The following is a 24,809-nucleotide window of genomic DNA, read 5'->3' as shown; positions in this document are numbered from 1 at the left end:
TCCCTCCTAGAGAAACATGCCTGTGCACAAGGAGGCCCCTGCTGGTATGTTTACTGCAGCTCTGTATTACTGAAAAATCAAACCACTTTAAATATCCGACAGGGGAGTGGAGAAGTAAATCAAGACCCATCCAAATTATGGAATTCCCTGAACAAGAATTCAAAAATGAAGAATGTTGAGTTTTTTTTCCTTGTAGAAAAATCTCAAAGAAGTTGCCAAGTGAAGAAAGCAATTGGCCAAATAATACGAATAGTATGAGCCCATTCACGTGAAAAGAACAAATATCCACATTAATTTACCTCCATTTTTCTGTATTGTCATGTTGTCTCTACCCACCCCCACCCCCTACTCCCAGTGGAGAGGAATTTGGTTAGAGCAGTGAGGCTGTTTTGAGTATCTACAGTCCTCTCAAATCATCTCACAATTACCATCCAGCAAGAATGGGAGCCTGCTACATAATTTGTGGGGCCCAGTGCAAAATGAAAATGGAGGATTCCTTGTTCAAAACCCAGGGGAGAGGTGGAAAGTGCAATTAAAGGCACTAAAATATAAAGCTTTTTCTTTAAGAATATTTTATTACTGGAGTTCCTATTGTGGCACAGTAGAAATGAATCCAACTAGTATCCACAAGGATGTGGGCTTGATCCCTGGCCTTGCTCAGTGTGTTAAGGATCCGGCATTTCCGTGAGCTGTGGTGTAGGTTGCAGACACAGCTTGGATCTGGCATTGCTGTGGCTGTGGTGTAGGCCGGCAGCTACAGTTCCAATTCGACCCCTAGCATGGGAATTTCCATATGCCATGAGTGTGGCCCTTAAAGCAAAAAAAAAAAAAAAAAACAATTATTACTTATAAAACATAAGAGGGATAATAGTGATACATGAATAACAACATAAAATTACAAACTGCAGAATAATATTTTATCATAATTTATATAAAATAATGTTACTAATATGATGTCTTGATCATAATATTTTTCTGGCTTGCTTTTCTGCAAATTCAATTATTTAGTCATCAAAATTTATATTTTTAGCAACCTCATTTTGAATGAGGCAACATCAGTCACAATATTGCAAATGTTTGATAACTTCATTTTGAGAAGGAGCATTCTGCTGATGCAACTGTCATTGGCACTGTGTTTTTCAGGCTGTGACAACATTGGGACAGATTCTTGATAAATCATTTCAAGATACAAATTTTCATGCATCTAGACCTGATGATTCCTATAGACCAATTTTTCTAGAAAGATTTAACTCTTCATACAAATCAGCTTTGTCTAAGTCTGAATCTAATTTTAAATATAAATTTATACAATGGCACTAATTTTAAATATAAATTTATCCTCTGACACGTCTTATAACTTGTGGAAGTCTGCTGTTGACTGAATGCTTGTGTTCCTGCCCCAAATTCATACGCTGAAATCCTAACCCCCAGTATGATGATATTAGGAGGTGGGGTGTTTGCTAGGTGAGTAGGTCTTGAGGGTGGGGCCCTCATAAATGAGATTAGTTCCCTTATAAAAGAGCCCCCAAAGAGCTCCTTCACCCCTTCCCCACACAGCAAGAAGATCATCATCTATGAACCAGGAAGTGGAGCTCTCACCAGACACTGAATCTGCCCGCACCTTCATCTTGGACTTCCCAGCCTCCATAACTGTGAGAAATAAATGTTTGTTCATTAGCAAACAAACATTGGCATTTTTGTTATAGCAGCCTGAACAGACTAAGACAAGATCATACAAGAAATGAAACTGACTTCATAATTTATTTATAATTCAAAATGCCTTTTCATGCATTCTACCACTATTTCTTCAACTATAAAGAAAACACTTTTGCGTTGTCTTCCTCATTAGTAATTGGTTCATCCAAAGCTTTCATCTAACATGTCTACTGTGGTGATTTTTAATTTCCATTTCTTAGACTGTGGATATTTGCTTTGTAATTTTGCACTAGTTTTCAAAATGAGCTATTATAAACTCCTCGAAGAATTCTAATACCCGCCTCGTACTTTATTGAAATGTCTACAAGTACCTTTTTATTTTGTAGTAATTTACTGACAAAGTTTACTGAGTGCCAGCAGTTCCTGTCCCAGTGCTCAGGCCAGAGTTAATATTTGTGCCCCTGTCACAGGGATAGGCTCTGGTGACAAAAGGGCAAGACCGTCTTTCACCACAGGTCTCTTTCGATGCAGGGGCTGTCTTTTCTCTCAGGGTTATGGCTACTGCCACCACAGCTGCTATTTCTGCTACTGCTGCCATCATGGTCACTGGCCCAACGTTCCCCTCTCTAGGCTCCATGGTGCCCCAGATCTTCTTGTACATGCCAGGCGGCCTGGCCGAGTGCTCAGCATGCACATCTCCTGCAGTGCCCACAGGCTGTGGTTACTGCCATCCAGAGTATCTTTTCTGCTCATGGATATGCTCCATTGCCACACAGGTTCAAAGAAAATTACTAAGAATGTCAAGGTAGCTACAGGAGAGCATTAATCCAAGCCTGAAGCCTTTTCTGAAAGCAGAGCTCTCTACCTGTGGCACACCCCTAAAGATGGCATTGGAGGAGTGAGTTGGTATTCTCAACTACCTAGTTTGCCTTGCTGGTAGTTTTCATTCCAAATGAGTGTAAACCCCATTTTGCTTCTGTGATGCAAATTATGCAAAGAACTGTTGATCACCTTCCCTCTTTATATGGATCTTAGAGATACCTATTGCTGTTAAATCTACACATGGAATGGTGAAGAGCCTGGAGTCTGGAATTGTATCACTAGGAACCATGCTTGCATGCATACCAGCTATGTGATCTCAAACTCTCTAGACTCAGCTTCCTCATCCATAAAATGGGGATAGTACTAGTACCTACCTCATAGGGTTGTTGTAAGGATTGAGTGACTTAGTGTTTAGCACACAGTAACTTCTCAGATAATGTTACTTGTCATCATGCTGCTTTTTTTTTTTTTTTTTTTTTTTTTTTTTTGCATTTTAGGGCCGCTCCCACGGTATATGGAGGTTCCCAGGCTAGCGGTCAAATCGGAGCTACAGTTGCCGGTCTACACCACAGCCACAGCAACGCAGGATCCCAGCCGCATTTGCGACCTACACCACAGCTCACAGCAACGCTAGATCCTTAACCCACTGAGTGAGGCCAGGGATCTAACCCGCAATCTCATGGTTCCTGGTTGAAATCGTTTTCACTGCACCACAACAGGAACTCCCATGTTGCCTTTTATTTTCACTGCCCTTATACTTTTGAGTCTGTCTTTGAGCAAGTCTGTTCTTCCTCATGTAATGTTTTCCTATTTTTCCCCATTTTTCTTCACATATTTTTAGTCCACTTTGGCCCTCATAATTTTTCATCTCAACAGTTATATGTACATATATGCAGAGAGATGAATCAGAAAAGAGCAGGAATTGAGAGTGGTCAGGGGAGATCTTTAGTCTGTTTGAATGTTTACAATAGGAATACATTTACTATTGTCTAGGTAATTAAAAGTAAATGTTTGCAGCTGTTAAGTGGAGGCGGGGTACAGGAGGAAAGTTTCCAGGACACTCTTTTACTATTGTGGCCAGTTCAGACCATGTGCTGAGGCTGTGAGACAGCTGTAGCACATATTTCCAGGGCAACAGCCAGCTGCCTCCCATCCATGGCAGTGCAAATTCCTTTGTCAGCAAATCTAACTGCCTCAGATTCACCCCCTGACAGCTTCGCCTTTGCCCATTATCCTTTAATGCCCCAACCCTACCACTCAAGAACACTGGGGAGGAACTTTTAGGTGTGGGTACCACTATACCCAGGTCAAATGCCTCCTCCTGTGAAGCCTTTCCTGATATACCCACTGAACATGTTTGAATTAATTTGGGCTCCCTTTTTATTCCTACACATATTGTTCATAACTCTAGGTAGCTCTTAGGGTTTGACCTTTTTCAGTTTTGTTATTGTTCATTGAAACTTGCCTACCTCATTAGATTGTATACTACTTAAGGGTAGACACAGGGTCTCTTATTCATGTCTGGAGACCACACCCTGTGTCTACTCTTAAGGAGTGTACAATCCCACCCTTACCCCACCCAGTCCATCATAAATGCTCAGGAAGTATAACGGATAGATGATGCCCTGAACTGGCCCCCACCACATTAGGGCTTTTGAACTTTTTAATTCCTTCTGCCCTGTCCTTGGCCAGCTCTTCTTATTATTCAGGTCTTAGCTCACATCTTGGCTTTTCCAAAAGGCCTTCCTTTCAAAGTGACAGCACTTACGGCTTGAACCTAGCCAGAACCCAGACTGGAACTTGAACCCATGCTCCAGCACTCGAACCCAGCCTAAACCCAGACTGGGACTTGAACACACAGTTTTTAAGTATGAATCACTCACCCAGTGTCTGGACTTACTGAGGTTCAGGTTCTTTGTGCCTCAAAGTACAGAAGGAATCCAGTGAGAGACAAATAGATTAACAAATCTATTTCTTGCCTATTCCTTTTTGCTTAGCCAAAGGGATAGGCAAGAAATAGAGTTATTAAGATAGGATGTTTGTAAGCGATGCAAACTGGCAGGCAAGGAGGCTCTGCCCTGAGGATTAGGTGGGCTACAGCTTTATAATCCAAGGGGAGTTGGAAAAGACCACCTCTTCCTCTTTAAGTAGTAGCTCCTCCTTGGTATCCACAAGAGAGTATTTGACCCTATAAGGTCAAACTAGGACAGTTATGGTGCTTATTCAAATCAGCAGAAGGGTGGTCCTTAAACTCCTGCCCTTGGTCTGAACCTGAATGCAGGCTTCACCCCATCCCCCACCCAATGACCTGAGGCATATCTCATGCCTCCACTAGTCAAGCAAGCCTGCCTCTTTGTTCTGATGGCCCTCTTGAGCAATTTTATTATTACCTCTCAGAGTTCCCCAGGTTTCCCCATCTACGGTCCCAGTCCTGTATTGGGACTTCTACAATTACCTGTGTAACTATCCTACTCCACCCCTATCACCTTGACTATCTAAAATAGACTACATTCTATTCAAAGCTTTCTGTCTTACAACTTCTTTTATTTTCCTCATAGCACTCACTGCAAATAAGTGTTTGAAATTCTCTTATTTGACTTACTTTATTGTCTGTCTCCCTCACTGGACTATGAATCACAGGAGGACAGGGACCTTGTCTGAATCCTCAGTGCCTAGAACAGTGCTTCATATAGTGTAGGTGCTCAATAAATATATATATGAAATTGTCTGATTATTGACTGACCCCCATGAAGAATGTCAGCACCGTGAAGGTCAAGACCTTATCTGGGTTACCACTACATCCTCACACCTAGTACAGTGCCTCATGTATCGTAGATGCTCCACAAAGAATTGAGTGAATTAATGTTCCACACACATCTTAAGACACTTCAAACTACACTTAGTTTCTTCTTCCCCACCAAACCTTTTTCCTTCTGTGTATCCTAGCTCAGTCAATGGCACCATCATCCAGAAATGACAACCAACCCAGAAATGAACTCAAGCTCCTTTCACTCATTCACCCACTGTTTTCAATTAGTCTCCTATCCCTGCCTATTCAACTTCCAAAATATCCCATTTATTTGATCATTTTCTACCCCTACTGCAACTGTTCTGATTCAGGCCTCATCTTTTTTTCATGACTAATGCAACTGCCTCCTCCTCTCCGCCTCCCCCTTTATTCCCCTTTTATTATGGAGTACTTCATAAATTTGCATGTCATCCTTGTACAGGGGCTATGCTAATATTCTCTTTTCCAAGTTAATCTATGTGCTGCTGAAGTGAATACCCTCCTACCGCCTTGTGAAGCTAAGAAAGCTTAAGCTGCAGGGCTTGTCCCTTGCCATATGGTCACATGGTCATGTTTCATAAGGACTGCAAAATATATTTAAACCACAACTGGTTAAATTGCTGTCCCTTTCCACTGAGGGTTTTCTGCTCACATTTTCCATGTATTAGGTGGTGGTGGAGCTGCCTCAGACATTTTTGAGATCCAGCTAAGTGGAAGTTGATTTGGGGGATGCATTTTTGTTTGGGTTTCGTGGGGACATTTGTATATAGTTTGAATCATTTCTATTTATAGTTATTAGTCAGGTATAGGAATGACCTCTAGGAATACTCTACCTTTGAACTTAATCTTCTATTTACAACTCTATATTCTTAATGAAATCCTACCACACAAACTGTGTAAGCTTTGAGTCCCACTAAACCTGGATTGTCCTGTGGCTAAGCCACAAACGTGACTCAAAAGCCTGCAGTGATTTCTTATTGCTCACAGAACAAAATCTAATACTTAGCTTCTTTTTGTAACTGTTTTCCCATGTGCATCCGTGCATTTGTACATGATAATCCTTTTACACATAAAACGTTAATTTTGCGAACTTTTATATACCTTCCATGTCTCTCTGAAATCTTCCTTGACAGCAGCAATCAGCTTCTGAGGCATTTTCTTAGCCTCATTTTGCACCTTGCTAGAGGTATCTGCGTGCTCTATTCCAATTGTTTACTTGCAAGCTTGTCTCCTGCACTGGCTGGTAATTTCCCACTGCAAAGCCTCTCTTTTTCATCATTGTATCCCCAGGGCCTAAACCCCCATCACTTAGGAACTCGGTGCGTGCACAAACACATTTTCTTTTCTAAAGCGGTGGGACCCTTTAAGAAAATGAAACAGTAAGAGGATTCCTAGGGAATATTCTAGAATGTCTGAGAAAACCAGCGCCACCTTGAAGCATGTGTGTGGAGTTCAAGCTACTCAACCTCTTCTGCCACCCCACCCTCAGGCTGTAGTCAGAAAATCGTGGGACAGGTGAAAATCCTTGAACTGTATCTGAACTGAACTCAAATAGGAGAGTCAAAGAAGAGAGATTTCAGAGGGAGCTGGGAAGTTGACAGAGGCTTTACAGAGGAACTACGACCCAGGGACCAAGGACAGGACGAGGGGGTAGTAGAAGGTGCAAGGTTCAACTTCCTGGCTCTGAAATTCAAGCCACTTGGCTTCTCTAAGCGCGTGTCCTCACTTGGGGATAATAACAGAGCTTCCCTTGCAGGGTGAAGAGTAAACGACCCCGAGACCGTGTGAAAGGGCCTGTCCTGCTGAAGGCGCTCACAAAGAACAGAAGCTTCCGTGAGTACTCACCCCGCCTCCACTCGGAACCAAGACCCGCCCCCGCCGCCGCCGCCTATTATGCTGGCGGCGCTCAGTCACAGAGTTCATCTCCTCTTATAGGAGGAGAAAGCTAGGGAGGAGGGGTGTGTGTATGTGTGTATGGTGGTGGTGCTGTTGGTGGGGGGGGCCTTAACTCCCAACTCGCCCGGAGGAGGGGTAAGGCGGGGAAGACTCTGGCCCCACTCAAAATGGAGCCAAGCGCCTGCCTCGCTTAAGATGGCGGCCTCCCCGCCTCTTGGCTCAAGGTCCTCGGCGTCGATTGGGTACCTGGGGAGTCGTGCGGGTCCAAAGGTAGCCAGGCCCCGCCCCACTTTCTCAAGCTAACGCTCCGCCTCCGACGGCGTCACGCGGGAACCGGGGCCCGCCCTTCCCCGCCTCTGCCGCGGTTACCTCGGGTGCCCGGCCCTCATAAGATGGCGGCTGGGTCCCCTCCCCGTGGCGGCGTCGCCACTCTCAATATGGTAGCTGTTTACCCCATATTTCTCCTCCCCTCTCCGCCTCAACTTCCTCGTTGTTTTGAATAAACTTTATTGACTACTTCGAATTGCCTACCACCGCCACCGGGCTTCTCCCGGCGACTTTTCGGGCTGTTTGTCTCCAGCCGGGCCGCCGGTTCATCTCCATCATCGTTGGTTTGCTCGCGGCGATCTCCTGCCCGCCCAGCGACCCCGCCGCTTGCCCGTTCGTCGGGCGGCCGCCGGACTAGGCCCGAACCGCGGTCTCCAGTAGGCCCTAACGGCCGGGCCCGAGGCAGAGCTGTGGAGAAAGCTGCTCTGAAGCACCTCTGGGCAGCCAGGGCCGCGCGACCCAGCGGGTGGTTTGAGGGGAAGGCGAGCGAGGTTCTCCGCGTTGCCGTGACGATCCCAGAATTCGGCGCGCGCCGCCTGTGGGGCCGGAACTGCCGGCCGAGCCTCCGCTGAGCGAGGCGCCGAGCCGCTCCAGAGCGAGCCCAGCCACCGGCGCTTCGGTGGAACTGTGCTCCGCGGGCGTAAGGAATCCCTGCGGCTTTGCGGATGAGGAGGTCCCTCTAGGGTTGGGACCGAAGACATTCTTGGCAGGTTTGGGGCGTGAGGAGGTTCCTGTCAGTTTGGGAGGCGTGAAGAGATTCTCGTAAGTTTCGGAGGCTGCAAGGATATTCCTGTCACTTTCGGGATCTGTGATAAGATCCCTGTCATTTTGGGGGGACGGTGGAGTCTTGGTTAATTGGAGGGGGCCGTGAGATGCCTGCCAGTTTCAGAGCTATAGGGGGAAAATCGTGGCTTAGTTGCTTCAGTGTGAGGAAATTCTAGTCTGTTTCAGAGGGGTTTGAAGCGATTCTTTTGAGTTTCTGGGGTGCAACAAGAACCCTGTCTTTGAAGTAGATGGTGAGCTGATCAGTTTTGAGATTGATGGGGTGATCAGACTCCCAACTGATCGGGGATGGAATGATTTTGATAGTGAAGGAGCAGATCATTAAACTCTCAGAACACGACCCCAGAACTGTGATTTTGAGTTGGGCGCCTAGTCTTGTCTGCCTCGTTCCAGAAGGCATCGAGGTAATTTTCGAGTAATCTGGGGACCTCCAGGCATCTCTCATCTCACTCTAGTTGCCTCTGTTTTGGGGATGAGAGGGGGCTTTTTCTGAGGTACCCCCCCCTCCCCGCCCCATCCTCTGGGCTACGGTTTGCGTCATAATAAAGAGAGCCCTAGAAAGCAAGGTTGCTAGCAAGGAGAGGGTGCAGTGAGGGATTAAAGAAGCTTCCTGAAAAGGCGTCAGATCTTTCCCTGGAACCCGGAAAGAAGTTATCACTGACCCTGGGGGCCGAAGGAGGTAGGGAGGGGGGAAAAAAGCCTCGACGGCGGAGCGCCGTTCTTTATTTGTTAAAGAAATTCTGGCGGCCGGCTGGACTTTCTCCGATTGCCCCCTACAGCCCCACCAGCTGTGTTGCATCCACGCAGCGGTAACTGCCCATTTGTAAGCTGAGGGTTGGTACCCTAGGAGACCTGATTCACTCCGTAAAAAGTGTTGTTTGTGCCCAGTCTTCGTCCAGAGAGGACGCGTGCTGCTGCCTCCCGCTCCTTTTGACGCTAAGAACCTGGCCCGCCGCAGAACGCTCCAAGGCCCGGCGAAGATGGCCTCGGTACCGGTGTATTGCCTCTGTCGGCTGCCTTATGATGTGACCCGCTTCATGATTGAGTGTGACATGTGCCAGGACTGGTTTCATGGCAGGTAAGGAGGGCAGGCCACGCTGGACAGGATGCAGTGGCCAGGTGCTCACTCACTAGATTGCTCCTTTCTTAACTCTGGTTTAGGTTCCTGCTCAGAAACTTATTTCCCCTCTCTTATAGACAGTTAACTCCAGCCCACCTCCCAGACCCAGATTCTTCCAGAATCCTTGTAGACTAGGGCCTAGCTGACATTGGCCTCTGGTTCCTCCTCTTTTTCTCTTTTCCCATATGTATATTTTCTTTGTACCCTATATCTGATTTTTTTTCTTTAGAAAAATACTTTCCAGCTACAAAGAATGTATCTTTGTGTGTGTGTGTGTGTTCTGGCAATTTTGTTTTGCTTCAGATCTGGCTTTGGGGGAGATGGTGCTGCATTTTTGAGATATCTGAGTCCAACAAACATGGATTTGAGTGTGGCTTTGCATCTTACTATCAGAGTGACCTTGGGCAAGTTGCTTTGCCTCTCTGAGCCTCTTTGTCTTCACCTATAAAAGATATCTAATACACCCTTCCTGTTTATTTGAAGCATTTTGCATGCACTCAGTAAATGGGGGCAGAAATGCAGTAGTATTTTATTTCTACAGTATTATCTGCAGAACCATCCAGCTAAATTGAATTAAGCAGAGGAGATATTGGGTAAAACAGCAGGGGTAAAACCACTAATGAATTCCCTCCAGTTAACTGTGTGCCCGTAAGCACCTGTCACCCAGGATTCCATAGAGGTTGTGTGGAATAAACTTGTGATATTATTCCATTATTGGGACTTATATCCCATCTCTGGGAAGAAAACCGTGAGAGGGATATGTACATGGGAGTACAACAAAACAGTATATGGTGCCCTCCCCCTGTTGCATTTTGTTAAGATTGTAGAGTTTTCAGTTGTCACTAGTCCTTTCCGAAGGAGCTGTTCCTGTTATCACACCCGAGACCAGACTGAAGGTTTTGGTGCTGCTAAATTTCTGCTCTTTGCAGGGATAGTCCTGTGCAGCACCTTCAAATTCATATTCAGCTGATCTTTATTGATATTTACTTCGTGCTAAGTGCAGAGTTACTGTCTCATGTTAACTTTCATTTAAGAGGGAACAGATCTAGAGGATGGGGTCTTTTTCTTTCCCCTGGAAATAAGTGGGAATTAAGATACCTTTCGGGATTCCTGATATCTTTGATAGTTCCCCTACAGAATAAAATTCAATATCCTTTGTGTTATAGACAAAACTTTTTGTGATCTACTTGATCATTCTCATTTCCTGTCATTCCTCCTCCCTTGTTCATTATGTCCCAGCAAGACTGAACTACCTGTATAATTCTGCGGAAATTTTATACTCTTTTATGGTCTCTTTGTTTTTGCACATGCTATTCCCACTAACGTCCTCCCATTTACAACTCAGCATACCTCCTCTGTAGAAGTCCTCCTTTCTTTGGGCTCCCATTGCACTTTGTGTACATCCTTATTGAAACTTATTATTTCATCATATAGTTATAAATATGTCTTTGTCACTCATTAGCAGTAGTACCCGAGGGCAGAGATGATCCTTTCATTTTTGGTATCCTTAGAACCTAGTTCAATGCTAAGCATGTAATAGATTTTGAGTACATTTTTGAATGAATGAATGAATGAATGGGTTTTCTTGAAAAAAGTTATTGTCTGTAGCCACTGCTTTTGATTGTGTAGGTTTAAACCTGTACAGTGAACTCCTACCCATAATAAAGAGACCCTAACTCTGCAGTCTGGGAATAGGAAATAGGAATGAATGCTTCATAAGTGTGCCAGTCCCCATGACAGACTGGGCTTATGTTTATCTCATCTAATCCACATCCAAGCCTGAAAAGTAGATATTTCTTTTTCAAATAACATTGAATATTTTTTTCCTGACTCTTTGAGACATGTTCATTGTGGAAAATTTAGAACAAGAATAAAGAAGGAAACAAAAATCATCCGTGGGCCTACTCTCCAGCACAATCCACTATTTAATTTTTTGTTGCATTAATTCACATTGTTTGACTTAGAATATAATCATATATTTTTACAATATGGGATTATATTATAAGTACCATTTTGTAACCTGAGTTTTAATTCCTCTTCAACATTATGAGTATTTTACCAAGTCATTCAATATTAATCTAAAATGGTTTATGATATCCCACTGTATTATCTCTGCCATCAGTTACTTGGTCAGTTCATCTGAGGTTGGATATTTATGTTATTTCTAATTTTTTATATTATAAAATTATGATGTGAGGGAAACTTTGGGGGTTCTGGAAATGTTTTGCATTTTGATTTGGGTGCTGGTTAAAACAAGAAAAACACCATGGTGAACATCTTTGCACAGTAGAAACTTGACATTTATAAGGAACACCACCGAGTCCTTTTAAGAATTCCAAATTTGGAGTTCCCGTCGTGGTGCAGTGGTTAATGAATCCGACTAGGAACCATGAGGTTGTGGGTTCGGTCCCTGCCCTTGCTCAGTGGGTTAACGATCCGGCGTTGCCGTGAGCTGTGGTGTAGGTTGCAGACACGGCTCGGATCCCGCGTTGCTGTGGCTCTGGCGTAGGCCGGTGGCTACAGCTCCGATTGGACCCCTAGCCTGGGAACCTCCATATGCCGCGGGAGCGGCCCAAGAAATAGCAAAAAGATAAAAAAAAAAAAAAAAAAGAAAAGAAAAGAAAAGAATTCCAAATTTACAAATATGGAAATGGGTTTATGGGCCAGGCCCCTCCTTACTAACATTTCTGTGGTGAGTCCTGTGTTTCTGTGCACACCCTAACATATAAGTTAACTGCCTTAATTTTTTTTTCCTCATGAAAGAGACCAAGCTTTTATCTTTTCTCATGCCTTTCTCTTTGGGCTGCCAGAGAATAAGGAATCCAGCTGAGAATCAGGTCCTTGGTGGGTGGCTGCTCTTACTTACTCAGTGCATTACACACACACACACACACACACACACACACACACACACACACACACACACACCCAGGCTTATCAGGTCCTTGGTGGGTGGCTGCTCTTACTTACTCAGTGCATTACACACACACACACACACACACACACACACACACACACACACACACACACCCAGGCTTATCAGGTCCTTGGTGGGTGGCTGCTCTTACTTACTCAGTGCATTACACACACACACACACACACACACACACACACACACACACACACACACACACACCCAGGCTTACACTGCTCTAGTTAAGTCTATACTTTGGCATAATAGGTACACACACACACACACACCAGGCTTACACTGCTCTAGTTAAGTCTATACTGTGGCATAACAGGTACACACACACACACACCAGGCTTACACTGCTCTAGTTAAGTCTATACTTTGGCATAACAGGTACACACACACACACACCAGGCTTACACTGCTCTAGTTAAGTCTATACTTTGGCATAATTAAAAATGACTAAATATTGTGGACTTTCCATGGTTGCTCATAGTATTTAAGCCCACAAATGCCTATAGATGATATAAATCTGTTAAGATTTCTGATGATTTCCATAGGCTATATTTCTTAAAGTCCAGTTAGATAGCAGTAGTGCCATATTACTTCCTGGAAAGGTCTTAACAAGGAAAATGACTATTCCATTTTGCTGGTGAGAATCTCGAACTCATTGAGGTTAAATTACTTTCTGAGTCTGAATTTGAATTTAAAATTATCTGGCTTCAGAGCCCAGGGTCTCAAAAGTGGGGAAAAGATGATATAGCTCCATTCCTCTACTGTAGAGGGCTGGATTTTGCAAAGCACATCGATTTATAGAGCAGTGGTTCTTAAACTTTAGGGTGTATCCAAATCACTTGGAAGACTTCTTAAAAGGTAAGATAGGTGGTCCCCACCTACAGTGTTTCAGATTCAGTACATGAATAGGGGCCACTTTCAGAACCACTGGTTTAGAGCATTGTTCTGTCTCAATTCCTTCCCTTTCTCTGGGGTGTGACAGCTTCTAATGTTGGGGAATGGGTGGGCTAATATATCATTACTATACACTGTTGTTCTTAAAGTGTGGTTCATTAACTAGGAATTTGTTAAAAATGTAGATTCTTGGGTTGGGACCCAACAATCTATATTTTAACAAACAAAACAAACAGGTAGATTTTTATGTACCCTAACTTTGAGAAACATCACTTTACACTGTGGAGGAAGTTAGCTGGCAAGCATTTATTGATGTCCAGGGCTTTGGCAAAACCTCACTCCTTTACAATTTTCCTGTCTATAAAGGAAGTTATTGGTTAATACATCCCCAAGAGGGTTGCTGTGGTGTGGACTCTTAACTATAGAGGAAATGGCACTGGCTTCAGATCTAGGTTCAGATTCTGACTCTGTTATTTTTTAGCAAAGGATTTCATCTCTGTGAAGCCTCTGTTTCCCCAAGAGTGTAATGATTTAAATAAAATGGTAGTGGCCCTTGTTTTTAAGCACCAGCTAGTGTGCCAGTAACTATGCTAAATAAACACTTTGGTTAGTTATCTTTATTTAATCTTTTTTTGTTTTAAAATTATAAATTCAATTTATCTAATAGTTTTAGGGCTAGTTTTTTAATTTTTAAAATTGAAATATAGTTGATTTACAATGTTAATTTCTGTTGTGCAGCAGTGATTGAGTTTTATATATTATATATATATATATATATATATATATATATATATATATATATATGGTCTTTAAAATATTCTTTTCAATTATGGCTTACCATAGGACATTGAATATAGTTCTCTGTGCTATACAATAGGACCTTATTGTTTTTCCCCTCCACATATAATAGCTTACATCTGCCAACCACAACTGCCCACTCCATCTCTCTCCCTTAGCAACCATAGGTCTGTTCTCTTTGTCTGTGAGTCTGTTTCTGTTTTGGAAATAGGTCCATTTGTGTCATATTTTAGATTCCACATATAAGTGATATCATATGATATTTGTCTTTCTCTTTCTGACTTCACTACATAATAATCTTTAGTTGTATCCATCTTGCTGTGAATGGCATTATTTTGTTCTTTTTAATGGCTGAATAGTATTCCATTGTGTGTGTATACACATACCATATCTTCCTTATTCATTCATCTGTCCATGGACATTTAGGTTGTTTCTATGTCTTGACCATCGTGGGGACTATTTAAATTATCTATTTTATGTTGGATGTGTTGTCGGAGTTTGTGTTTTCCAAGGAATTGATCTATTTCTTCTTTTTTTTTTTTTTTTTTTGTCTTTTGTCTTTGTTTAGGGTAAAACCCACGGCATATGGAGGTTCCCAGACTAGGGGTCTAATCAGAGCTGTTGCTGCCGGTCTACACCACAGCCACAGCAATGCGGGATATGAGCCATGTCTGCGACCTACACCACAGCTCATGGCAACTCAGGATCCTTAACCCACTGAGTGAGGTCAGGGATTGAACCCATAACCTCATGGTTCCTAGTCAGATTCATTTCCGCTGTGCCACAATGGGAACTCTGAACTATTTCTTCTAAGTTGTCACATTTAGGTGTTGATAGTCCTTTATTTTGATATCTGCAGGCTGGCTCTGTGATGATATCTATATCTCATTTTGTTCCTGATATTGAAAATTTGTCTTCTTTTTTTCTTTGTTATAGACTTGCTAGAGGTTTGTCAGTTTTATTGATCTTTTCAAAGGACAAGCTTTTTGTTTCATTGACTTTTCTTATTGTCTTTCTGTTTTCAATTTTACCGATTTCTGCACTATATTATCTCCGTCCTTCTGCTTTCTTTGGGCTCATTTTGCTCCTCTTAATGTCTTGAGGTCGGAGCTTAAATTATTGATTTGAGACTTTACTGTTTTATAATGTAAGCATTTTGTGCTATTGGCTTCCCTGTTAGTACTGATTAGCTGTGTCCCACAAATTTTGTTATGTTTTCCTTTTTATGTAGTTAAATGTGATTTTTAATTTGCTTTGAGGCTTCATATTTGACCTATGAATTATGTAGAAGTATGTTGTTTATTTTCCAAGTGTTTGCACATTTTCCTATTATTTTTCTGTTATTGATTTCTAGTTTGTTTCCATAGTAGTCAGAGAATATACTCTGTATGAGTTTAGTAGTTCCTTTAAATTTACTGAGGTTTGTTTTATGGCCCAGGATATAGTCTGTTCTGATAAATGCTCCATGATCACTTGAAAAGAATGTATATCCTGCTGATATTAGGAGTAGTTTTCTATAAATGTTGATTTACTTCTGTTGGTTGATGGTACTGCTGTATTCTTCTTTTTGCTGGTTCTCTGTATAGTTCAGTTACTTGTTGAAAAGGAGATTTGAAGTGTCCAGCTATAATTGTCAGTTTTTCTATTCATCCTTTCAGTTCTGTCATTTGCCTCACATCTTACAGCTTTGTTGTTTGATGCAGATGCATTTAGGATTGCCGTGTGTTGGTGGATTGACCCTTTAATTATTATGTAATGTTCTTCTCTATCTCTGGTAATTTTCTTTACGTGGAAGTCCACTTTATAGGATATTCATGTATCCATTAATATAGCCACTCCTGCTTTCTTTTGATTAAAGATTGCATGATATATCTTTTTCTATCCATTTGCTTTCAGCTGACATCATTATGTATGAAGTGAGTTTCTTGTAGATAGCATATAGTTCAGAATTATTTTTGTCTGCTCTGCCAATCTCTTTTTATTGGTTTATTTAGACTATATATATTTAATGCTGTTAATGATATGTTATTTGTCATTTTGTTTTGTTTTGTTTGTTCCCTCTGTTCTTTATCTGTTTTCTTTCTCCTGTATTCCTTTGGATTACTTAAATCTTTTCAAGAATTCCATTTTGATTTATCGATTATGTTTTTTTAGTATATCTCTTTGTATAGCTTTTTCAGTGTTGCTGTAGGTATTAACATAAAACATACATAACTTACCACAATCAACTGGTATTGATATTTTACCAGTTTGAGTGAAGAGTGGAAATCTTACTTCCCTTTAAATTATGCTACCCTGGAGTTCCCATTGTGGCGCAGTGGAAATAAATCTGACTAGTATCCATGAGGACATGGGTTTGATCCCTGGCCTCACTCAGTGGGTTAAGGATCCTGCATTGCCATGAGCTGTGATGTAGGTTGCAGATGTGGCTCAGATATGGTGTTGTTGCGGCTGTGGCATAGGCCGGCAGCTATAGCTGTAGTTCGACCCCTAGCCTGGAAATTTCCATATACCATGGGTGTGGCCCTAAAAAAAAAAAAAAGCAATAAATAAATTATTTTCCCCTGTTTGTCATTATATTAAATACTTCATCTACATACATTAGAACCATATCATACAGTGTTATAATTGTTTGCTTGCTTCTACTATCAAACATGATTTAGGAAACTCAAGAGGAGAAGGACAGTATATTGTATGTACCCATATTTTCACACTTTCCCTTGTTCTCTCTTACTTTTTTATGTTCCTAAGATTCCTTCTTTCTTTTTTTAGGGTCCCACCTGTGACATATGGATGTTCCCAGGCTAGGGGTCGAATTGGAGCTGCAGCTGCTGGCCTACACCACAGCCCCAGCAATGCCAGATCCTTAACCCACTGAGCAAGGCCAGGGATTGAACCCACATCCTCATGGATACTGGTTGGGTTCATTACTGCTGAGCCACAGCAGGAACTCCCTTAAGATTCCTTCTTTTACCATTTTCTTTTTATTTATCTATTTATTTTTTTGTCTTTTTTTTTGGGGGGGGGGGCTGCACCTGCGGCATATGGAAGTTCCCAGGCTAGGGGTCTAGTCAGAGCTGTAGCCGCCAGCTTACACCACAGCCATAGCAATGCCAGATCCGAGCATGTCTGCAACCTATACCACAGCTCACGGCAATGCCGGATCCTTAACCCACTGAGCAAGGCCAGGGATTGAACCCACATCCTCATGGTTCCTAGTTGGATTCGCTTCCGCTGCACCATGACAGGAACTTCTCCTTTTTGTTTAGAGAGCTTCGTTTAGCCGTGCTTTTAGAATTGGTATACTGGTAACAGATACTCTAAGTTTTCCTTCATATGAGAATGTGTTGGTTTCCCTTGAATTCTGAGGGGTTTTTTCATTTGATATCAGATTCTGGGTTTCCAGTTCTTTAATCTGTTGAAAACTGTTGTGCTACTTCCTTTTAGCCACCATGGACTCTGATGAGAGATCCTCTGTAATTCAGATTGGTGTTCTCCTTTAGGAAATGTCATTTTTCTTACTCCTCTCAAGATTTTCCTTTGTCTTTTATGTTCAGGGCTTTGATTATGCTATTTCTTTTCAGTGTGGATCTCTTTGGGTTTGTCTTTTTAGTCTTACAGGTTGCTGAAGCACCGTTCTTTTTTTTTCCAATATATTTTCTTTCAGTTTTATTGAGATATAATTTACATATAGTACTGTTTAAAGTGTAGAATATATTGACTTGACTTACGTATATTGTGAAATGATTTACCACAGTAAGTTAACATCTGTTTCATATTTGGTGGTTGGTTTTTTTTTTTTTTTTGTTTTTTTGTTTTTTTTTTTTTTTTTTTTGTCTTTTTGCTATTTCTTGGGCCGCTCCCGCGGCATATGGAGGTTCCCAGGCTAGGGGTCGAATCGGAGCCGTAGCCACTGGCCTACGCCAGAGCCACAGCAACGCAGGATCCAAGCCACGTCTGCAACCTACACCACAGCTCACGACAACGCCGGATCGTTAACCCACTGAGCAAGGGCAGGGACCGAACCCGCAACCTCATGGTTCCTAGTCGGATTTGTTAACCACTGCACCACGACGGGAACTCCTGTTTCATATTTGTACCAAAAAGAAAGAAAAATGAGTTTTTTTGCTTGTGATAAGAACTTAGGATTTACTCTTAGCAATTTTCAAATATACCATACATCAGTGTTAACTATAGTTATCATGTTATACAGTATATCCTCAGTACTTATTTATCTTATAGTGGGAAGTTTATACCTTTTGACCACCTTCATCCAGTTCTCCCACACCCACCTCTGGGGGGTAACCACACATTTGCTCACTTTTTCTGTGAGTTTGAGGTTTTTGTTTTTTTAGATTTCACGTACAAGTGAAACCATACAGTATTTGTCTTTGACCTGTTTCACTTAGCGTAATGCCCTCAAGGTCTGTCCATTCTGTTGCAAATGGCAGGATTTCCTTCTTTTTATGGCTGAATAGTACTCCATTTTGTGTGTGTGTGTGTGTGTGTGTGTGTGTGTGGTGTTTTTATATATATATATGTTACTTTTTTTTAATCTGTTCATCTTTTAATGGACACTCAGCTTGTTTCCTTGATTTGATTATCATAAATGTTTGCAATGAACATGGAGGTACAGATAGTTCTTTGACGTGGTAATTTTGTTTATTTCAGATAAATACCTAGAAGTGGAATTACTGCATCATATGGTAGTTTGTTTTTTGGATTTTGGTTTTATTTTTTTGGTTTTTACAGATGCACCTGCAGCATATGGAGGTTCTCAGGCTAGGGGTTCAATCAGAGTTACAGCCGCCAGCCTATGCCACAGGCACAGCCACTCCAGATCCGAGCTGTGTTTGCAACCCACACCACAGCTCATGGCAACTCCAGATCCTTAACCCACTGAGCAAGGCCAGGGATTGAACCTGCATCCTCATGGATACTAATTGGATTTACTTCTGCTGCACCACAACAGGAACTCCCTGGTAGTTTTATTTATTTACTTATTTATTTATTTTTTATTTTTTTGTCTTTTTGCCATTTCTTGGGCCGCTCCCACAGCATATGGAGGTTCCCAGGCTAGGGGTCGAATTGGAGCTGTAGCCACCTGCCTACGCCAGAGCCACAGCAACGCAGGATCCGAGCCACGTCTGCAACCTACACCACAGCTCACGGCAACGCTGGATCGTTAACCCACTGAGCAAGGGCAGGGATCAAACCCGCAACCTCATGGTTCCTAGTTGGATTCGTTAACCACTGTGCCACGACGGGAACTCCTTATTTATTTATTTATTGGTAGTTTTATTTTTGTTATTTCCCTAATACAATTTTTTTGTAGTGTACAGCATGGTGACCCAGTTACACATACATGTATACATTCTTTTTTCTCACATTGTCATGCTCCATCATAAGTGACTAAACATAGTTCTCAGTGCTACACAGCAGGATCTCATTGCTAATCCATTCCAAAGGCAATAATCTGCATCTGTTAACCCCAAGTTCCCAATCCATCCCGCTTCTTCCCCCCTCTATTTTTAATTTTTTGATGAACCTCAATACTGTTTTCCATAGGGGCTGCACCAGTATACAACTCTATGAACAGTACACAGGGTTCCCTTTCCTCCATGAGCTCGCCAACACTTGTCTGATAATAAGCCATTGTAATAGGCTTGAGGTGATATCTCATTGTGGTTTAGATTTGCCATCTCCTTGATGATTAGTGATGTTGAGCACCTTTTCAAGAACCTGTTGACCATTTGTAGATCTTCTTTGTAAAACTTGTCTAATCAGTTCCTCTCCCCACTTTTTAACCAGATTTTTTTTTTTTTGCTACTGAGTGTATGAGTTCTTCATATATTTGGAATATCAACCCCTTTTTAATATATGATTTGTAAGTACTATAGTACCGTAGGTTACCTTTTTATTTTGATGATTTTTTTTTTTTTGCTGTGCAGAAACTTTTAATTTTTTATGGTCAAACTAAACTTTTTATTTATTTTTGATACTTATTTTTGATTTTGTTGCTTGTGTTTTAGGTGTCATATCCAAAAAACCATTGCCAACATCCATACCAGGGAGCTTTTTTTCCCTATGTTTTCTTTTAGGAATTTCATGGTTTCAGGTCTGACATTTAAGTCTTTAGTTTATTTTGAGTTAATTTTTTTTTTTGTCTTTTGTCCTTTTAGGGTCGCACCCATGGCATATGGAGGTTCCCAAGCTCGGGGTCTCATCGGAGCTGTTGCTACTGGCCTACACCAGAGCCACAGCTATGCCAGATCTGAGCTGCATCTGTGACCTTCACCACAGCTCACGGCAATGCCAGATCCTCAACCCACTGAGTGAGGCCCGGGATTGAACCCACAACCTCATGGTTCCTAGTCAGATTCGTTTCTGCTGGGCCACGACGGGAACTCCCATTTTGAGTTAATTTTTGTGTGTGGTATAAACCAGGTGTCTACTTTCTTTCTTTTACATGTGACTATTCCATTTTCCCAGCACCATTTATCAAAGAGACTGTCTTTTCTCCACTGAGTTGTCCTGGATCCCTTGTGAAATATTAGTTGACTGCGTATGCATGGGTTTATTTCTAGGCTCTAGATACTGTTCCATTGGTCTACGTGTCTGTTTTTATGCCTGTACCATACTGTTTTGAATACTAAAGCTTTATAATACAGTTTGAATCAGGAAATGTGATGCTTCCCACTTTGTTGTTCTTTCTCACAATTGCTTTGGCTGTTCTGGGTCCTTTGTGGTTCTATATGAATTTGAAGACTGTTTTTTTCTGCTTCTTTATAAAATATATACCACTAGAATCTTGATAAGGATTGTTTTGAGTCTATAGTTGGCTTTGGACAGTATGGACATTTTAACAATATTGAGTCTTCTAATCCATGAACACAGGATATCTTTCCATTTCTTTGTGTTTTTTTCCATTTCTTTCACTGGTGTCTTGCAGTTTTCAGTGTAGAGATATTTTACCTTCTTGGTTAAATTTATTATTAAGTATTTTATAGTTTCTGATGTGGTTGTAAGTGGGATTTTCTTTATTTCCTTTTCAGATAATTTGTTTTTGGTGTATATAAATGCTATAGTCTTTTTTTTTTTTTTTTTTTTTTGCTTTTTAGGGCCACACCCACAGCATATGGAGGTTTCCAGGCTAGGGGTCGAATCGGAGCTACACCGGCCGGCCTACACCACAGACACAGCAATGTGGGATCCGAGCTACATCTGAGACCTACATCACAGCTCCCAGCAACGTCTGGATTCTTAACTCACTGAGTGAGGCCAGGCATTGAACCTGCAACTCATGGTTCCTAGTCAGATTTGTTTCTGCTGTGCCACAATGGGAAATCCTAAATGCTACTGATTTTTTACATGTTAATTTTGTATCCTACAGCTTTATGGAATTCATTAATTAGCTCTAATGGTTTTTTGATGGAATTTTTAGAATTTTCTATATATAAAATCATGTCATCTGCAAATAGAGATAATTTTACTTTTTCCCTTCTTTCTTTCTTTCTTTTTTTGTCTTTTGAGGGCTGTACCTGCAGCACACGGAGGTTCCCAGGCTAGGGGTCCAATCGGAGCTACAGCTGCCAGCCTACACCACAGCCACAGCAACACCAGATCCTACCTGCATCTTCGACTTACACCACAGCTCATGGCAACACTGGATCCTTAACCCACTGAGCGAGCCCAGGGATTGCACCTACAATCTCATGGTTCCTTGTCGGATTCGTTTCCACTGCGTCACAGTGGGATCTCCACTTCTTCCTTTCTGATGCCTTTTTTTCCTTACCTGATTGCTGTGGCTGTGATTTCCAGTACTCTGTTGAATAAAAGTGATGAGAGGGGGTGCCTTTGTCTTAATCCGGACCTTAGAGGAAAACCTTTCAACCATTCACTGAGTCTCATGTTAGTCATGGGCTTGTCATATATGGCTTTTATTATGTTGAGATACATTTCTTCTATACCACATTTTTAGTGGTTTTTTATTTATTTTTATTTTTATTTTTTTTTTGTCTTTTGTCTTTTTTTTTGTTGTTGTTGTTGCTATTTCTTGGGCCGCTCCCGTGGCATATGGAGGTTCCCAGGCTAGGGGTCGAATCGGAGCTGTAGCCACCGGCCTACACCAGAGCCACAGCAACGCAGGATCCAAGCCGCGTCTGCAACCTACACCACAGCTCACGGCAACGCCAGATCGTTAACCCACTGAGCAAGGGCAGGGACCGAACCCGCAACCTCATGGTTCCTAGTCGGATTCGTTAACCACTGCGCCACGACGGGAACTCCTTTAGTGGTTTTTTAAAAATCACAAGTTGATGTTGAGTTTTGTCAAATGCTTTCTCTGCATCTTTTTTTGTTTTTTTGTGTGTTTTTTTTGTTTTTGCTTTTTAGGGCTACATCTTCGGCATATGGAATTTCCCAGGCTAGGGGTCGAATCGGAGTTAGAGCTACCAGCCTACACCACAGCCATAGCAATGTAGCGTCTAAGCTGTGTCTGTGACCTACACCACAGCTCACAGCAACACCAGATCCTTAAACCACTGAGTGAGGCCAGGGATCAGACCATGGATCCTGGTCGGGTTTGTTACTGCTGAGCCACAATGGGAACTCCCTGCATCTTTTTTTAGATGACTTTTTTCTTTCATTCTATTAATGTGATGTTTCACCTTTATCAAGTTGCTTATTTTGAACCAGCTTTGCATTTCAAGGATAAATCCCATTTTATCATGGTAAATGTTTCCTTTAATGTGCTGCTGAATTCTATTTGCTAGTACTTTATTGAGAATTTTTCCATATGTATTCATTAGGGATATTCTATTGTAGTTTTCTTTTCTTGTAGTGGTGTCCTTATCTGGTTTTGGTATCAGGGTAATACTGGCCTTGTAAAGTGAGTTCAGGAATGTTCCCTTCTCTTTGATTTCTTTTTTTTTTTTATCGCTGCACCTGCGGCACATGAAAAAGCTCCTGGGGCAGGGGTTAAATTCAAGCCACAAGAGTTTGAGAAAAATTGGTGGTAATTCTTCCTTAATTGTTTGCTAAAATTCGCCAGTGAAGCCATTGGGTCCTGGGCTTCTCTCCATTGGGAGATTTTTTTTTTATTGCTGATTCAAAATCCTTACTACTAATTAATCTCTTCAGATTTTCTGTTTCTTCCTGATTCAGTCTTGGCAGGTTGTATGTTTATAAAAATGTATGTTTCCTCTAGGTTGTCCAGTTTGTTGGCTTTTAGTTGTTCATAGTTCAGTCTGTTTTCTTTCTGTTGATCAAATAGGTATCTTCAAGTTTACTGTTTTTTCCTTTGTTATCTCCATTCTGCTGTTGAACCCATGCAGTGAGTTTTCATTTAGGTTGTTGCAGATTTTTCTAAAAGTGCCATTAGTTCTTTTCTGTATCTTCTACTTATTTGCAGAAATTCTAGCTTTTGATTACTTTTAATTCATTTGTTTTAATCATGTTTGTAATTGGTCATTGAAGCATTTTTGGGGTTGCTCCTTTAAAATCGTTGTCAGATCATTCCAACATCTGTTTCATCTCATTGCTGAGATTATTGATTTTCTTTGCTCATTCAAGTTGTGATTTTCCTTGTTCTTGATATGATGAGTGATTATTTTCATTATATCCTGGATATTTGGGGTATTATGAGATTCTGGATATTACTCTATCTTATGTTTTAGTGGGACTTTTCACTCCATTTCAGTGGCTGGGGAAGTGGGCACTCATTCCTTCTTTACTGTCAGGTAGGAATGGAAGTCCAGGTTCCCGCGCTTGCTCTAGGGTGGCACTCACTACCTTAGATCCTGCTGTCTCTAGTCAGACTGCTTTCTCTCTATCTTTCAGAGTCATCTGATTTTTTTTTTTTTCAGAGTCATCCATCGAACCCATGTCCTCATTGGTACCAGTCAGGTTCATTAACCACTGAGCCACAACAGAGACATCCAAGACTTTTACCTATGCTTAGTGGGAGGAATAGGGAGAAATGTGTTTACTCCATTGTTCCAAAACCAGAAGTGATCAACTAATCTTTACAGTAGCTCTTTGGAGCTATTATTTTCTCTCATGCGGTTAAATAGCTTGCCCAAAGCTACCCAGTCAGTTAATTTACTCAACCATGAGTCAGACCTGGGTCTCTTGGACTCTTGCTGCAGGATATATAATACTATAGATAGTATAAAGCACTGTTTAGGTCAAGCCATTTTCAAGATCTTGTGGGAGTTAGAGAAAATCAGGCGTATACTCTCACCACATTTTTGTTCCAAGTGAAATCAGGTTAATGTGAACCTAACTTTTTAAAAAATTTATTTTATTTTATTTATTTTTTTTTTTAGGGCTGCACCCATGGCATATGGAGGTTCCCAGGCTAGGGGTCCAATTGGAGCTATAGCTGCTGGCCTTCTCCACAGCCATAGCAACGTGGGATCTGAGCTGTGTCTGTGAACTACAGAACAGCTCATGGCAATACCGGATCCTTAACCCACTGAGTGAGGCCAGGGATCGAACCCATGTCCTCATGGATACTAGTCACGTTCGTTAACCACTGAGCCACAACAGAAACTCCACAATTTTTTTTAAAGCAGCAGATGGGTAACCCACAGCTTTAGGAGTATGTAGCAAAGGGAAGAGAAGGCCTAGCATTCATATTCAGGGTTTGCTAGATATAATGTATGGGTTGCAGAACCTGCTCTGGAGAAGGTCTTGTAGGGTGTGGAATTAGAAGGAGTGAAAGGACAGCCTACTCTGTCAGGACTCATAGGATGTCTCTTGGGTGACATATTTTTAAAATATTTTTTTAATAA

General features: G+C 41.7%; 1 protein-coding gene and 1 pseudogene across 12 annotated transcripts in view; one reads left to right on the top strand and one right to left on the bottom strand.

Moving 5' to 3' along the window:
- Positions 1–5,663: 5,663 nt before the first annotated feature.
- Positions 5,664–5,764, bottom strand: LOC146394610 (U6 spliceosomal RNA; annotated as a pseudogene).
- Positions 5,765–6,682: 918 nt separating this feature from the next.
- PHF8 (PHD finger protein 8) overlaps positions 6,683–24,809 on the top strand; it is a 111,226-nt gene continuing 93,099 nt past the window's right edge. For 6 of the 12 annotated variants that reach the window (XM_085007978.1, XM_085007976.1, XM_085007975.1 and 3 more), the window contains exons 1-2: positions 7,491–8,251; positions 9,161–9,350. In XM_085007978.1, the coding sequence (XP_084864104.1) occupies positions 9,253–9,350 (98 nt within the window). In that variant the 5' untranslated portion in view covers positions 7,491–8,251; positions 9,161–9,252. Of the gene's footprint in view, positions 6,927–7,022; positions 7,100–7,490; positions 8,252–9,160; positions 9,351–24,809 lie in introns of those variants that run through there. The other 6 variants (XM_085007974.1, XM_085007983.1, XM_085007980.1 and 3 more) reach the window with 2 other exon arrangements.

This window comes from Sus scrofa, chromosome X, assembly GCF_054392235.1.
Source record: "Sus scrofa isolate SSC_HxYL_T2T_F1_AM1 chromosome X, Sscrofa_HxYL_maternal_Yorkshire_Landrace_v2.0, whole genome shotgun sequence".
NCBI classification, from domain to species: Eukaryota; Metazoa; Chordata; class Mammalia; order Artiodactyla; family Suidae; genus Sus; species Sus scrofa.
This window is presented reverse-complemented; position numbering and strand designations above follow the sequence as displayed.